General features: G+C 43.0%; 1 protein-coding gene across 5 annotated transcripts in view; it reads right to left on the bottom strand.

The window, feature by feature from the left end:
* Window positions 1–17,152, bottom strand: part of TMTC4 (transmembrane O-mannosyltransferase targeting cadherins 4) — a 60,641-nt gene that overhangs the window by 19,791 nt on the left and 23,698 nt on the right. For 3 of the 5 annotated variants that reach the window (XM_044381927.3, XM_026493548.4, XM_048215605.2), the window contains exons 6-11: window positions 7,159–7,259; window positions 3,749–3,841; window positions 3,355–3,519; window positions 2,348–2,550; window positions 799–970; window positions 581–712 (exon numbers count right to left, since the gene is read on the bottom strand). In XM_044381927.3, the coding sequence (XP_044237862.2) occupies window positions 581–712; window positions 799–970; window positions 2,348–2,550; window positions 3,355–3,519; window positions 3,749–3,841; window positions 7,159–7,259 (866 nt within the window). The remainder of the gene's footprint in view (window positions 1–580; window positions 713–798; window positions 971–2,347; window positions 2,551–3,354; window positions 3,520–3,748; window positions 3,842–7,158; window positions 7,260–17,152) is intronic. The other 2 variants (XM_057307305.1, XM_057307303.1) reach the window with 1 other exon arrangement.

Below are 17,152 nucleotides of genomic sequence, written 5' to 3'. Positions count from 1 at the left end.
CTGCCAATTTTAAAGCCTACACATTTATTTTTACCTAATCTGATGAAAGGAATCACAAGCAGAGACACTACAGGCGATACAAATGTGTACTACGAAACACCAGAAAGCATATTTAAACGTCCTGAACCAAAGTGCTGCCCCTTCAGAGGTGGTATCATCTTCAAGTTACAGATTGGAGGAGGACTCAATGCTGTGGCCTGAGCATATGTTCTGGGGTGGGCTCTGAATGGACTGACTCTGCCCCTCCCCCAGCTGCAGTCTGGATGTGTGGGGTTACCTCCCTGCCGCCATTTCAAAGGGGGATGGAGTGGACCAACTGGAAGATGAGTAAAACTTGATCTAAGTCACTCGCAGTTTCACTGACATTGTCTGGTTGTGATGATTTCTCTTGAATTATTTTGGCCAAGTGGAATTGTAGTAAGTTTTATCAAGATCATTAATAAAACCAAAGAAAAAAACCATGTATTTGGTCCTGGTCTTAAGCTGGATTCTGTGTGAAGGTAAACATTCCTCTTAGTCAGCTGTTGAACTTATACATATCTGGTGAAGTCTTTCCAAAGAAACATGGCGGCCAACATACCTTGGCATTGAGAGGACACACAGACAGGGCACTTCTAAAAAGCTGTTCTTCGTTCCGCCACTCGCCACTGCGAATCATGCACCTCAGCATGTTGATGAATAAAATTCCCAGCACGACAGCAGCAATCAATTTCTTAGGAACAGAGAGAGACAGTAAATGTCATGAGGAAGATCCATCTAATCGTCTCGGTTATGAACGGCACCACTCTGGGCCAATACCTTTTTCTTAGTGTGTTTACTGAGAGCTCCGAATCCGAAAGTCAGCAGCATGCAGTACCCAGCACTGGGGAGGTACAGGACTCTCTCTGCAACCACAAAGCCCACTCGGAAGAACAAGTTACTTGCAGGAAGAAATGGGATAATGAGAAATCCCAGGCCCAGCGTAAGGATCCTAGAAAATGAGAAGTAATTGAAATGGCTATTTTCAGACCTTTAAAAAAAAAAATCCTGCTCAACATTAAAATAGTAATAAAGCCCCCCCCCCTTTTTATGTCATCAATTGAGAAAAGGTATTAGCAGTAGCAAAGAAATATCATCAGTAGGGCCTAGGGGTCAGCCTGGCAGGATAAGGATAAGTCATAAAATCTCACTAATGCACTTAGCGCCAAACACAGGGATAAGACTTGTAGGTTGTCCAATCCGTATGAGGAAGGTTAGAATGATTACATTTTGTGAAGCCTTATTAATTCACCTACTCTTAACCCCACCTCAAACCATGCAGTGTGGAATAGATTAGTGGGTATGTTGGTCCCAATTAGTCCAATATAGTTTTCATAAACGAAATCATTTTCGTTACATCCCCACAAATGTCAGTCAGGCAAAAAGAACGTTGAGCAACAAAGCACTTGTGGAATGAGGCAACATGTCCAGTGTTCCTTGTGACACAAAAAGTTACAAAGCCAGGTTAAATTTGGTGACTCCTTGTCGGTTAAGCATCTGCCTTCGGTTCAGGTCATGATCCTGGAGCCCTGGGATCGAGCCCCATGTTGGGCTCTCAGCTCAGCAGTGAGTCTGCTTCTCCCTCTGCTCCTCCCCCTGCTCATGCTCTCTCTCTCTCTCAAATAAATAGATAAAATCTTAAAAAAAAAGATACTATTGCACGTGTATAAGTGAAGTGGGACTAAAGCTAGGTGCCCTTTAGAATTATGAACCCATTTAATAAAATTAAAAATTTATTTTGAGAAATTACTAATCTAACTCCATAGCACTTATGCTTAAAGGGAATCAACTGCCTTAAATAGTTTTTTCTCATGAAACACATTTGCTTTTCCCCCAATTATTTTCTCAGTAACCCTTTTTTTCTCTTCTTCTTCTTTTTTTTTTTTTTTAACAAAGAATAGGCTCTTTGGGGCAGCAGTTTATTTTCTACGAAACAACAACAGAAGGACGTACGAGAGCACCCACCAGGGCTTTCTGAAGGAGAATTGTGAAATAATGGGCACGGCACACATCAATTACACTCTCTGTTCTGACCATAAATTACTCTTTACCACCTACCGTGAAAAGGATCTCGAGATGCTACTTCAAGGGGACTGTGGGAGGGGGAGAGAGAGCAGCCATCCATCTCTCTCCTCCAAGGCCACTCCCCACCAGTTGAAGCTGGCAATGGATTCCAAAGGGACGGAACTATCCTCGCCGGAAGCATGTCTGGGAAATCAATGTCCTTGGACATTACTTCCGCAAAGCTGTTAAAATGATCAGTGCTGGACTGAGCGGAAAGCTCTGACTCAACCCCGTGTGGAAGTTAAAATTCAGTGCTGCCTCTTACCTTCTTCTGTGGCTGTCCTCAGAGCACAGGGCTTGGCATATTAGGCCAATTAGGCACAACCAGAGAGCCACTGGTGCAGTTACCCTCCAGTCTCCGGCTGACTTAATGAGGGGGATGCAGCCCATTGACCAATCAAAACACAGCCACCAAGGGCACAGAAGCAGCCAGGCATTCAGTGAGTAGTAGTAATTATAGTTTATGGCCTGTCAGTCAAAAGGAAAACAAACATTTATTTGATGCAGAACTTCTACATATATACGTATGTGTGTATATTGTAACTTCACTTTTGAGGTATCCATAGGCATCCGTTCAAGGACAGCAGTTATATAAAATAAAATATTGCCAATTTCTATATTGGACATGAGGACACAGTTTGCAATTTATTAAATGCGTTCAGATTGTACTAGACAAAAATACAGCAAAGCCGCCAGACTCGCTATACATCTGTTATATTTCTGGTCAAAGTGTCCCATTTACTTAGTGATGCCCAAAGTTTGTGACCCAGGAAATCTGAGGCCCAGGGGTCACCCATGTGTCTGACGATATAAGAACAGAGTTTTTCCTTCTTTTGATTTCTATCTCTGTAAAATGTGCAGTGAAGAATTTGTGGCTTGACACCCTTGCCTTCAGAAAAAGCAAACCTTTACGATAGAGTCTTGATACTGCTGGACATGTAAAGACATATAACCGATGTGGTTGTATTTTGTCTTAATCCCGCTGTATCAATTTTCTTTACCACAAAAGTCATGGGGTCAGGGACACTTTAGTGAGGCTGGCAGGGAACCTGATATCTGAAAGAACCATTGCTCTTTAATTTTGTTTAGAATGGAAATACAAAGGGCTTACACCCTCTCCATCCCCTAATAAAACTCGGGTTTCATCCTAGAAGAGCAAAGAAATGTGGAGGGATTTTGTGGGCGTGCTGGGAAGCAAGATGAGGAGCACAGAGGTGCTGGCATTTGGTGGGCAGAGAGGACAATCCAGCAGGGGACAGGCTCGGCACTCACCCTGACCAACACACTGTCGGCGAAGGAGGCGGGGTTGTCCACCTCGGTGAACGCTGGTGGGCCGGTGCCCATGATCTTCCAGCGCACGTAGAGCACCCCTGCGCCCCCCGAGGCCAGGAGGGCCATTCTGAAGAGGAGGCCCCCGTTCCTGAGCACAGCAATGTTCTGAAAGGACAACGCCAAGCCCCTGACGGCACCGATTTTCAAACAGAAGTGCAGCCAAGCTAGATACAAACGTGCAGCAATTATGCCTGAACTATGCTGACACTGTAGCTTGAAAGGGCCAGCTATTTTAAGATTCAAAACCGCAAGAAATATTTTGAAAATGGCATTTAAAATCAGCTGGTACTTGACATTTTCCGTGTCTGGGCGGGAGACAAAAGTATATACTCACCTCGAATGATTTGTCTTTATGTAGTGCCTTCTGGACCATTTCCAGAACATTTAATTTGCCTATCACCAAGATGTCAAAGACGGCATTCAAACCCTGAGGAAGCAAAGCAAGGCAATCAGGGACGGGAGAGCCTCGCTGTGATGAGGCAGCAATTATACTTCGCAATTTTATTACTGAATCTCGACAAGAATGGCAGTGGATAAGATAATCACGGAAGGAGCTTCAGCTCTAAGACAGACACCCCACTATTGTTCCATCAGCTCATGGTAATATATCACATTTATTATGTAGTAAATCCCTCTTGGTCATAATTTCATAGTCGGCCTATAAGATTATTGTAAGATTCAGGAGGCTGGACATTTGGGGTTCCCAGGAGAAGTTTGGCAGAGGTCCCTCCTCCCTTGTTTTTCCTTTACTGTAAAACAGTCTCTTAGTTGATGTGACAGGGGGTTACCTGCACAGTAATTACGTCTCGGAAGATAAAGGCAGCCACCAGCCTCGATGCCCCGGCCATGTACATAATTAATCGCACCCCCAGAACGCCAAGGGCTCACTGATTTCAGCAAGTAGAGTCAGAGCAGGGGCACAACATACAAAAGCATCTCTGGTCGGGCTTCGGAGATCTCTCGGGTTCAGACTCCTGGCCGTCTGCTGGTTGTCGGTTCTTGCTGCGCACGCGGCCAGACCGCCCTTCCCAGCCAGCCCTGTGGCTACATGTGGACACGTGACTGAGTTCCGGCTTCCGGAACGTGGGTGGAAGCGATAATGCACCATTTTGGAGGTTTGGTTATAACCTGGGCACTCTCTGCCTGTTGGTTTCGCTTTCCACCTGGCCGGGATGGACACCACTGGGTCAACTTTGGCAACTATACTCCCAAGATGGCAGAGCCTCCACCAGCTTGGGTCCACCGTGTGGACGACAGCCACACCTGCCCCTGGCCGCTAGGTGAACATTAAATAACTTCCATTATGTGAAGCCACTGGATTTGGGATGTGATGCTGACATCACGCCTCTGCTGACAGCTTCCAGTAGCACCAAAGTCGTCTCTTTCTCATAGGTGAGAGCTGCTTTTGCAACTGCGATACCTGTAGTTACAGACTGGAGGCTAGAGGAGCCTTGGATTCCCTTCTCTCCCTGCAGGCAATGTCACCTCGTGGAACTCCCAGCCCAATCTAGATAAGGTGGACACAATACAAACCATATATGGTTCAAGTTCCCCTAAATGACTTTGGCCTCTTTAATATGAGGCTTTGTGGTGAAAAAGATCATAAATCAGAAGCCAGTGGTAATTTGTGGCTTCCAGAGCAAGGATGACACCCCTACTTAACCCTCTCCCATAAATGCTGGAAGCCATTAATTATCCAATACACAGGCCAGTGCTAGGTTAATCATGTCAAAGAATTCTGATTTCATCCACTCATGCGATACCGGATTTTAGTGGGTCAGAGCAGACCATTTCTGCCTGGGTGTAAGCCATTTTCTAGAAGGCAGAAGCTCCCTGTTAAGCGGCCGCTGTCGCATACCATTTGTTTTTCTCCCTATGAGCTATAAGACAGTCACCAAGGCATGAGGGGATCTTGTCATCACTTCTGTTTGGCACTCTCCAACTTCCCATTTAAATGCATCATCAAAATGTCCACATTCTAATCACATTTTTGGAAATAGCTAAATTTTACCATATCTTTAGTTACATAAATTCAACCTAATCCTTTAGTGCTTTTCAAACATTAACAGAAGCCACCTTGGACCTGCTGAATGGAGATTCTGACCCAGCAGGCCTGGGGTAGGGTTGGAGATCCTAAATTTCTAATAAGCTCCCACATGGTGTTGATGCTGCTGGTCTTTGAGAAGCAAGGGTTTAGAGCAGTGGATGGTTCTGCCACCTGGGGGATACTTGACAATGTCTAGAGACATTTTAAGTTGTCAACCAAGGGAGTCCTATTGGCATTTAGGGGGTAGAGGCCAGGGATGTTGCTTAACATGGTACGATGCCCAGGACAGCTCTTCCGTAAGAGAGAATGATCCAGCCCAAAATGTCAACAATGCCAAGATTGAGAAACATTGGCTTAGAAGAAACTTAAAAAAAATAACTCATGAACTTCAAGTATCTTTGCACAGTAATTCTTTCTATGCCATTTTTTAGCTATCTAACCTTAATCTTACAGACTGAGACCGATAAAACCATGGATCTTTGCTTTGACTTACATCAAACCCCATATAGCTTTATCTGCTCTTTCTTTCCCAAGCTATTTCTATATGGGCCATTTAAATCCCATCTTTATTTCCCATTTCTCTACCCCTAATCACATCCCTAATTTCTAAATTTTCCTCTAATAATGTCAAGCATAAAACTGGCTAGAACAGAAAAAAAGGAAAGTGGATTTCAATGCCTGTCCCTCCCTGGGGCTTCAATTCTGGTCAGACATAGGAGGTGCACATCTGGACTCTTCAGAGGCTCCTCCTTTCCTCTTTGATATTTCCCGTCGAAGCTGAGCACAACATACACTCAATGCTTCTCTAACCAGGACCAGAAGCATGGATGGGGTTTACCCACTGTTGTATTTAGGCCTGTCGAAACAAGAAAGCACCCCAGAAAACTTGAACTGTTCTTTCCTCTTTTCCTACAGCACCTCTCCATGAGAGCTAATCACTGTCTTTTGTTTGTTTGTTTGTTTGTTTTTAAGATTATTTATGGGGGGGGGGGAGAGCGCAAGCATGCGCAGGAGGGCAGGAGGAGCAGAGGGAGAGGGAAAGAGAATCTCAAGGAAATTCTGCACTGAGCGCAGAGTCCGATGCGGGGCTCAATCTCACGACTCTGAGATCACGACCTGAACCAAAACCAAGAGTTCAACACTTAACTGACTGTGCCACCCAGGCGCCCTGGGAGCTAATCACTGCCTTTTTTTTTTTCTTAAATTCAATTAGCCAACATACAGTACATCCATCGTTTCCAGATGTAGTGTTAATAATTCATCAGTTGCGTATAACACCCAGTGCTCTTCACATCACGTGCCCTCTTCAATACCTATCACCCAGTTACCCCATCCCCCCTACCCACCTCCCCTCCAACAACCCTCGGTTTGTTTCCCAGAGTCAAGAGTCTCTCACGGTTTGTCTCCCTCTCTGGTCTCTTCCCATTCAGTTCTTCCTCCCTTCCCCCATGATCCTCTGCATGATTTCTTATATTCTACATATTAATTTCCCACTTTCCATTTCCCACCAGTTGCTAATCATCATCCAGTGGGACAGCCCATTTCCATGCAACATCAGATGTACTGAAAGCACGAGTAACTGGCGGAAAGGTCTATGACAGGCTGACAATGGGGCTGAGAAATAGAGGCAGGGCCAGCCCAACACGTCTCTACTGCAGGGGAAGAAAGGGCAGGCCTGACTGCATCTCGGGTCTTACCAGCACCGTGATCCCTTGCTCTTTGCACAGCATGGCTACTGCTCCCAGAAGGATACTCAGCAACACCCAGAATGTAGAATGTGTTCCCTCCTTGTTACCTGCTGATTAAGAGAAATGACAAACATAAAAGCCATGCCAGACAGCTCAGCCTTCTTAGCACCAGGAGCTGCAATTCTAAGCATGCACCTTAAAATAGCCACAGTTTAAAAAGAATTGGTCTTCTGATAACATTTCTCTGTGGGCAAGTGTATTACATTCCACATTTCTGTTAGACAGCACCCTCTAAAAGATATACACATCCACTATCAAGGCAGACCCTTGCAGGTGCCCAGAGCCTTTGGGAGACATTTCACTGAAGCCCTGGGCACAGAGATATCTCATCGCAGGCTCCCAGTGGTGCACCTTCTTCCCAACCTGCCAGACACCTAACAGGCCACTCTGACAAGCTGTGTTGAGAACTTCCCCTGCGAAGTGTAAGCACTGCATCTGGTCACAGGCTGACCTGTGATCTGGTCACAGTGACTGCTGCTACCAGCACAGGGATGCTGGTAACGCCCGAGCGGCCCCAAGAAACCCTACAACCACCCCAGAGGAGTCCAGGAAAAGGCACAGGCCAGGCTGGGCTGCCGACCTGCATGGGGACTCAAGCCAAAACATCCCTATAAATGTGAACTCTGTAGTACGAAGCCTGGGGTGGGACTGAGCTCAAGTCATCACCAAACATCTCTGAACAGCCTTCTGGAAGGGGAGGGTCGGGCTCCATACTGTTTGGTGGGAGATATTTGCAATTTGGGGGCCAGAGCTAAACTGCTTGAAAGGAAAGGAAAGGCCACATGTGGTGTTCATCTCTGTTCTTCCTTTGTAAGGCCCTCACCTCCTCATCCACACGGATGGTAAACAAACATTTAAAAAAGACATAGGTTTGAAGTAGGGCAAACTGAACCTGCTTGGAGAGCCAAACCATAAGCTTGCCTGGGCTGCCTATGCACCCTGGTTCAGTTCTGATGAAAACTGAACTCTTGGTCCAAATTCCAGCTCTGCCATTTACTACATGACTTTGAACAAATTACTTACACTCACAGTCTCAACGACCTCATCTATAAAATGGGAGCAACATTACCTACCTATGGTATATTTGAGAGGGGAGAAGTTACATAGAACTACTTGTCATTTGTGTTAAAAATTATATAAACATTCTTGCAAATGCAAGTCATATCTGGAAAGCATACAAGAAACCAACCACAGTAGTTGCTGAACAGTTCTAAGAAGAAAATTGGGGGGCAGCGGAGGGAGAAAGTCTTACTTTGCACTGTAAAGCCTTTCACATATCCTTCGCATTTTTTTAAAAACTATGTGCATGGTTTGGCAGCATCTCCAGCTTCTATCCTTTAGATGCCAGCAGCACTCCCAGCCCTCAGTGGTGACAACCAAAAATGTCACAGGCTTTGCCAAACGTCCCTGGGAGGAGGGGAAATCACTTGCAGTTGGGACCACGGCCCCGAACCAGTGGTATTGATGGGTGTGGTCTGTGCATCTGCCCTTGGGTCCTGTTAGTCATGCAGAGTCTCAGGCCCCACCCACACCCGTGCAATCAGAAACACGAGGGGGGAGCCTTGACTTCAAGAACCTCAGGGATGGGGATTAACTTTTTGCAAGAGCCCACTTTGGTAGGAAACTGTGGGTTGCTGGAATATTCTTTCTCAGGGTGAGCCCACACCTGCCTCCGTCGACATCAGGTCCTGGCTCTGCTCCGCTCTGGCACCTTTCCAATTGGGTGAGGAGACACTGCTCCTGGGACCTAACTTCTCCTTACAGAAAACCATTCTAGATCAGTATACAGAGTCCTATCAAGCCAGCTGAGGGTCATTTCACTTCCAGAAATTAATGACATTCCATGCATGTGAAGCCAAAAGATCACAGTTACAAGTCAGAAGAACAAACCCCATTAAACTAATGTATGTGAGTATTTACATATTTATGGGAACTTACTATTTTGGGGGGGGGGTTTGCTAGTGATTATCAGCAAACGACATCAAAGCAGACACCATCCTAGACACCAAAGCTTTTACATAAAATCATGGCCAAAATAACCCTGAAGTTAACACCCTGGTTAGCTCCTTTTGAATGATTATTTTAGGAAAGGCCTTGCAAGTTTCGGCAGCACAGCCCAGGGGTCCAGCTGGCAGATGCCATCCTTAAGGCTTGTCCTCTCCATGCTGGTGGACGTACAGTCCATTGAGCGTTTCTCTCATCACACATCTCCCTGAGTCTGCATCAAACCACTCAGGATTTTCTCTCATTAGCAGTTGGTAGGTAAATAGGTGCCTTTAATTATAAATGAACTCATGTATTACGGCAGGGGGGGGGTTTCCTCCACAGATAAAGGGAGTAAATGACCCCTAGCCCAGCTCCCGTGTCCCTCAGGGAGGCCCGTCACAACAGGACCTGCTTCAAGCCAGCGTGAGAGATGCACTGCGGGCCCTGGCCTCTGCCTGCTGCTTCCACGTCTACAAAGCATTTGGTCTGGTGGTTCACTAGGAACCAAATGGACCTCTCCCCTCACTGCCTGGGTTGGGTTTTTCTAAGCTTCCTCGTTCCCACAATCTGTGTTGGAACTCTTCATGAAACATAATAGGACTTCCCAGTATAATGCTCCCTGTTCTTAACATTCAAAGAAGGTCCCTTGGGGGCCCCTGGCTGGCTCAGTCAGTAGAGCGTGCAACTCTTGATCTTGGGGTTGTGAGTTCAAGGCCCACATTGGATGTATAACTTATTTTTTAAAACATAAAGAAAAAAGGTACCTTGACCATTTTACATTCTTTCCTAGAAAAACTGAATTAGCTTGTATTTTACTTGACTGTGTAACCTGGATGAATTTCCCCCCACCATGGACCAGTGGCTTTAGATAGGAAAAAAATTCCCAGGTCCTCCATTAGAACACCCAAAGGACGGCTCTTGAAACACTCCATTAACACAAAGTTAAATTAGTACAGACATGTGGAAGTAATGGGCTCATGTTCCACTTGTCTGGAATTTAAAACGGTTTTCTCCTTAGATGGCTAAATCAGAGATTTCACTGAATACAGAAAAAGAACTTATATAGAAAACACAGCTTTCAGATTTACTGATAACCTTCTCCCTAATCTCACCCCATAATTTCACCACACTTCTCAAACCCCCAATTTCTGCAAGGGACCTGGACACCCCACGCCACTCAAATCCTCTATCATGCTTCTCTTGGAAGAGTCCCACTCTGTAATTATCTCTTATACTTTTGATTTTGTGCAGACATGTCTGGTAAAAGACGTGTGAGAGACAATATTTCTTTGCTGAAGAGATTTCTTCAGTTACAGTGATGATTAAATATTATGCCACTTCCCAACAGTGGCAATTTCTGACCAAAGGCAAAATTTCAGTCATCAGTTACAAACCCAGTGATGGCCTCACATTCAGAAAACCGAATTCGAGACCGACACTGTCCAAAGGAGTAGGCATCATAGCTGTTGAGCATCTGAAATCTACCCAGTCCCTAGTGAGACATGTTGTAAATATAAAAACACACCTGATTTGGAAGAGTCGGTATGAAAAAAAGGAATGTAAAGTATTTCATAATTTTTATCCTGATTATTACATATTGAAATTATTGTATTACATTTTGAAATTCTTGTATTCGGCTAAAAATGTAGTTAAAATTCATCTAACCTGTGTCTTTTTATAATGTGGCTACTAGAAATTTAAAAATTATATGCATGGCTCATACTGCAGAGCATGTCTATACCATGTGCTCAGAGACCCGGTTCACAGAGGAAACGATCTGCACGTGGCTTTGTTTATATTCCAAGTGTGCCTTTGAAAACTCAGAAAATAAGAAGTGAGTTTGCCTATTTAAATCTCTTCCTCCTGCAACTCCTACCAGATTGGCCACTTGACATTATCAGGAGTCATAAGGCTAAGCACGCGCAAATACTTCAGTGGTTCCAGAATTCAAACAGGAAAGCTTAATTTAACTAATGCTTTTCAATGATTTCATATAAATCAAAGGGGTCCTCTTTATAAACGTCTGGTATGCACGTACATGATAAACCAAGGCCAATGCACACAGCACTGACACTATTTCTAGTATGGGGGGTGGTCAACAAAGGCCTCATAAAAATTAGATACTCAACTGGGAAACTGGTTCTGAGCCCAGCCTAGTGGACTTCTAATATGACCTGCGCTAGCATGTTAATTCCCCAGATTAAAATTTTTTTGAGTCTCAATTTGTCAAGGTGACCAATGCTAACAGCTGCCAAGATGCAGCATATCTAGATGAATCTGGACTTTGCATTTTTGTGAGTATGCTCTCATTTAGTAACTAATGCAAGCCGTTCTTTTATTTCCAAGTTTGAGCATTTTAATAGGACAGCTGAAACAGATGCTAGGCCACCTCCAATACAGTTGGCACTCAACAAAGATTTGGGGAATCAACAATTTCATTTTTATCCCTACCAGAAGTCTTATTATATTATCATATTTCTTATGCAATTATGATCTGTAATTTAATACCAAAAAGTTAATCATGAGCTCCATGTGAACAAATACAGCCAGAAGTCACATCTTTTCATTTGACATTAATGTCTTTAAATCTCCTCACGATGGAGATATTTCCATCGTGAGGAAATGAAAAAAATCTCTTTTTAAAAAAAATATTTAAAAAATTACATAACCCTAATATAACACTGTATGTGAACTACATTGGAATTAAATTTCTTAAAATTACATAAGGAATAATAAAAAGGCACGGCAAAAATTTATTATGTTAATTTTAAATTTAGAGTTGTTAAAAACAGTAACAATAAATCCTGAGAGCCAGATGTCATCTCCAGTGCAGCTGCATTTATGAATATTTTTATTCAAAAAAATCTTCCCCAAGTAGGGAATTCTAACTGGTATGTAGCTCCATGCAAGCATTTCGGGATGCTGCGTGTACCCAGAGTTCTCTGTCTCATCGCCATCCAGTCTGCTAAACTGTAATCTCCAGTGACCCAGGGGAACAAGAAAAGAACCATTCTTACACCATGTGACGTCTCCTGTCACGTAAGAAGACCACCTGCTCCAGGATAATTATGCAGCATTAGCAAACATCAACAGTTTATGATCCAGAACTTAATAATAAGCTGGCCTAGAAAATGTCTTCCTTGTTTCAGTATATGCCTGCAGTACTGAAGATAATACAACCACTTTGGAGGCAAAGGCTCATGGAGTGGAGGGAGCAGAGGAAAAAAAAAAAAAACCCAGCCCAAAATGCACGAACAGAAACACACTTGTCAGTGCTAACACCCACAAGTGCCAACAGATGTGATCAATTTAATGAAGCATGTGCCTTGGATTTGGCACTACTTTCTGGGGGGGGGGAAGATCTTCTTTCAGAAAAAGCCATCACATTGTACGAGCTACCCTCTTCACCGCTCAATGCCTGGCATCTCTCTGCCTTGAAACTGGCACGCCGTGTTGTGTGTGGGAACCACGCCACCCTGACAGGTGGCCCCGACTCCCTCTGCCAGAGTGACACAATGAGCATCAGACTCCCGTTCCAAAAGTCGGAGCCAACCAGGCAGTGCTCCCACCCGCCGAATGAAAGAAGTCAGACGCGGCCACTCTAAAATACCAGCCCGCTTGGGGAAAATCAAGCAGTGTAGGAACCAAAGAAACTTGAGGGCAGAGAAAAGAAAATACACACCGCCAGAATTCAGTCGGCAATGACCCCAAATCCAGAAGCAAGAGTCCTATGCTACGTGAGTTACACAGTCACCTATTTTTTTTTTAGAGCTGCATGATTCTAAGTCAAAGAAAAACAGATGTCTTAAATCAGAATGAAAATATGAGGACCCAAGAGTAAGAGTTCTCCTACGTCAGCGGCCTGAACTACCGTAAGGAGAGCAATACAGCGAACAGAGTTTAAGGACTTGCAACAACTAATCTTTGGGATCTTGTCTTTTGTAATGGTTTAGAATTTAAAATGGTTGTTCTAGGTATGTAACAGATTCACTGCCCTCTTAAAAAAAGGTTCTCTCCTGCCCACCGTAAATGAACTAATTAAATTTCTCTTGTTAGTCCTATTTTTTTTTTTAAGTATTTTAAGTTATTTGTTTAAAAGAGAAATTGTGGGGCACCTGGGTGGCTCAGTCGATCAAGCGTCTGCTTTTGGCTGAGGTCATGATCCCAGGGTCCTGGGATCGGGGTCCTGGGATGAAGCCCTGCATCAGGCTCCCTGCTTGGTGGGGAGCCTGCTTCTCTGTCTCTCTCTGCCCCTGCACATGTGCTCTCTCTCTGTCGCTCACTCTGTCTCTCAAATGAGTAATTAAAATCTTAAAAAAAAAAAAAAGTGTGGTTTCCCTTATAAGCACATTTACTTTTTGAAAAGGATTCTGTTGCAAAAGATCTTAGATGGAGATGTTACTCTAAGCACCCCATCACAAAAAAACAACAAAAAAAAGATAGAAATGTAATATGAGTAGATATTTTTCCATTTTCTGAAAATGCAGGGATTCTAGAGGTTAGCACAGAATTGCTTGTTAATAAACTCTGGCAGTTAAAAATTGTCCTGAGCTTTATAATGCAGACATTGCATCTATAAAGAAAGCTAATGAGGTTACCAAAAAAGAAATGTATCCTTTGAAAGAGCTTTTTAACTAGTTAAAACCACTAATTTCAGAGTACTCAATGTTTTGTTCCCTTATAAAACGTATTAAAAACCTTTCTTGAACTATAAGTTTCTGTGTAACTGATGCTAGACCTTTCTTTGAATTTATGTTCAGATCCAAAAAGAACAAAGACCAGGTCACTTTAAACCTTAAGTTTAAACAATAAACAGCATTATTATTTGTATCCAATAAATACTGGACTGAATTTCTACCACAAAGAGCTCTGATTCTCAGGGGAACACTTACAAACATGTGGATAACATGAGCGACCAGCTCAAGGAATCATCATCACATTGACAATGTGTTTACCACATGTGTTTACTACTCGGCTTTTTGTACAGTCCACACTGAGTGGACAGGGGACCATAAAAAATGAGTGACTATTTCTTAATATATCTCAAAGTCCAAATGAAAAATATACACCTGAATGTCCTTTAGTATCAGCTGTTCTGCTCTGCTGGACTGAAGGAAATTTAACAGAGATGAAAGAAATTAGCAGCATAAACAAAACTACCATATGATCCAGCAATTTCAATTCTGGGTATTTATCCAGTGGAAATGTACTCACTATCTCAAAAAGATATTGCGCCCTCATGTTCACTACGTTATTTAAAATAGCCAACACATGAAATAACCTGTGTCCATTGACGAATGAATGGAATACAGAAAAATTGTTTTATATACATATATATACACACACACAGACACACATTCTCTCTCCCTATATAAATACTTTATGTTATACATATATACTATAAAATATACAGCATATATACTATAATACTATGTAATATTGTGGCATGTTACTATATACTATATATTATATACACATGATCTACTACATACTATTTACTATATACTATGTAATACCATAATATAGTATATTACACTACAGTATATAATACTACAGTATAGTATTATACTATAAGATATACAGTATAAATTACTGTACTACAAAATATATAGTATATATATAAAATATATACTGTGTGTACATATATGTACATATGCACAGTATAAACAGAATGGAATATTACTCAGACATAAAAAAGGACATCCTTCCATTTGCAACATGTTTGGACCTTGAGGGCATTATGCTAAGTAAAATAAGTCAGAGAAACACAAATACTGCATGATCTCACTTAGATGTAGAATTAAAAACCAAACTCATAGATAGAATAGATTGGTGGTCGCCAGAGGAGGGCGAAGGTGGGCAGCCAAAAGGTAAAAATTCCCAGTTACAAATCCTGGGGATGGAACGTACAGCACGGTGACGAAAGTTAACAACACTGTGCTGCAAATTTGAAAGCTGCTAAGAAAGTCAATCTTAAAAGTTCTCATCACAAGAAAAGAGATGTGTAACTATATACGGTGATAGACGCGAACTACATTTATTGTGATCATTTCACAACATACGCAAATATTGAATTATTTTGTATACATAAAACGAATAAAATGTGATATGTCAATTACATCTCAATTAAAGAAAAGGAAAAAAAAAGAAAATGCACATTCCAAGGGAAACAAACAAAAAAAGAAGTTAACAGTACATAGGCCATAGTCATCAATTCTGCACAAATGCATTATGACAAGAAGGGAATACTTACAGAGTGCCCACTGTAAGGTGCGTACAGGAAGGAAAAAGTTAACGAGGAAGTATGGAAAACCAGAACAGTCTACTCCTTGAGCACTGTGAATACTGACAGCTTTATTTTAATCAAAATATACTAGACTGTAAGCCCTTTGAGGCACATACTGTGTCTTTCTAGTCTTTATATCCCCAACACAGGACACAGGAGCTGGTACAATGGACACCCTTAATGTTTGGTTAATTATTGGTGACAGAATGAATGACCAAAATTGATAAGCCTCTATGCTAGGTTAGCACAGACTCGGCAAAAGTGTCTTACCGTGGATGCCTTACAGAATTACTTTTGCATTTAGGGTTCTGACTGCTTCTTCTCTGCAAAGCTATTATTAGTGTATGAGTCTTGCTCCTCTTTAAAAAGACTCTTAGCCACCATAGGTATGAAGTTGAACCTTAACATGATGTGTAAAGATTATTCCAGAGAGTTGTTCTTCATAAACAAAGAAGTCATTTCTATTCTTAATATGTTAAAGAGGAGTCTAGAAAATCTGAAACACAGAAAAGTGGCTGAAACCATAGTGCCTCTGTCTACAGAGACTAGGAAAGGCTCTAGCAGACTTCATGGGCACCAGTCTGGGGTGGGGGGTTGTGGATAATGAAACAAATGGGCATTAGGGAGACAGGAGGGGAGGGATGGCTGGCAGAGTGAAGGGGGCTATCTGATGTGAGTGGAGCCAGGGCAGACGGGATGGGGCATCTGGTCACCGTGTCCTGCCCTGCTCTGCCTGGTCCCAGGTCCAGTGGGTGGGGCTCAGGGCACCGAGCCGTGTGGGGGAGGGATCACAGAAATGGGGCTTCCCCCAAGCAAGCTAAGAACTGAGTGTAAGCCCTTCTCTTTCGAATCCAGGTTGCTCTGTGTCTCCAGATCTGCAAGGAACTTGGGACGCAGAATTCAATCATGCCCTCCATACTCCGTGATTTGAAAACAATACGTGGGAACTGAAGAGAGTAGTGAAAACCCACTCAGAATGATGGAAACTGCTGATTGAGGGATGGGTGTTTTCTTTTTTTTTCTTTTTTTCAAGATTTTATTTATTTATTTGACAGAGAGAGAGAGAGACAACCAGCGAGATAGGGAACACAAGCAGGAGGAGTGGGACAGGAAGAAGCAGTCTCCCACCGGAGGAGCCTGACGTGGGGCTCGATCCCAGGACTGAGCCGAAGGCAGATGCTTAATGACTGAGCCACCCAGGCGCCCCAAGGAATGGGTGTTTTCAACCACCGACTTCAAACTCACAAGAAAAAAAAAAAACGATCATGATTTGTAACTCAAAGCCTACCTGGGCAGGTGGATACAATCAGAGGACAGAAAGGACACAAAAGACCACAGCCAATAATAACTTTCAGGGTCGAGACCCCGAGGCTGGATGCATGGAGAGGGTCAACCTCCTAGCTTTACATTTTCCAATGACTGAATAAGCTGACAGGGACTGTAAAAGACCATTCTGGTCTGGAATTAGGGCCACAGGCTTCATTTTAAGCTACTCTTTTCCTTTTCCCGAAGGCGGGTTCAAGTGAACAGGAAAATAGATCCTAGGAAGGTGTGTGTATGGGGGGTGCTGTAGACAAGAAGTCAACACTTCTTCAAAGACCTCCTAGTTGGTCCATTTGTCTTCTGTTCTAAGTAACTTCAACCTAATGAAAATCTACTCATATTCTTAAA

The sequence above is a fragment of the Ursus arctos genome, unplaced genomic scaffold (genome assembly GCF_023065955.2).
Source record: "Ursus arctos isolate Adak ecotype North America unplaced genomic scaffold, UrsArc2.0 scaffold_10, whole genome shotgun sequence".
NCBI lineage: Eukaryota > Metazoa > Chordata > Mammalia > Carnivora > Ursidae > Ursus > Ursus arctos.
This window is presented reverse-complemented; position numbering and strand designations above follow the sequence as displayed.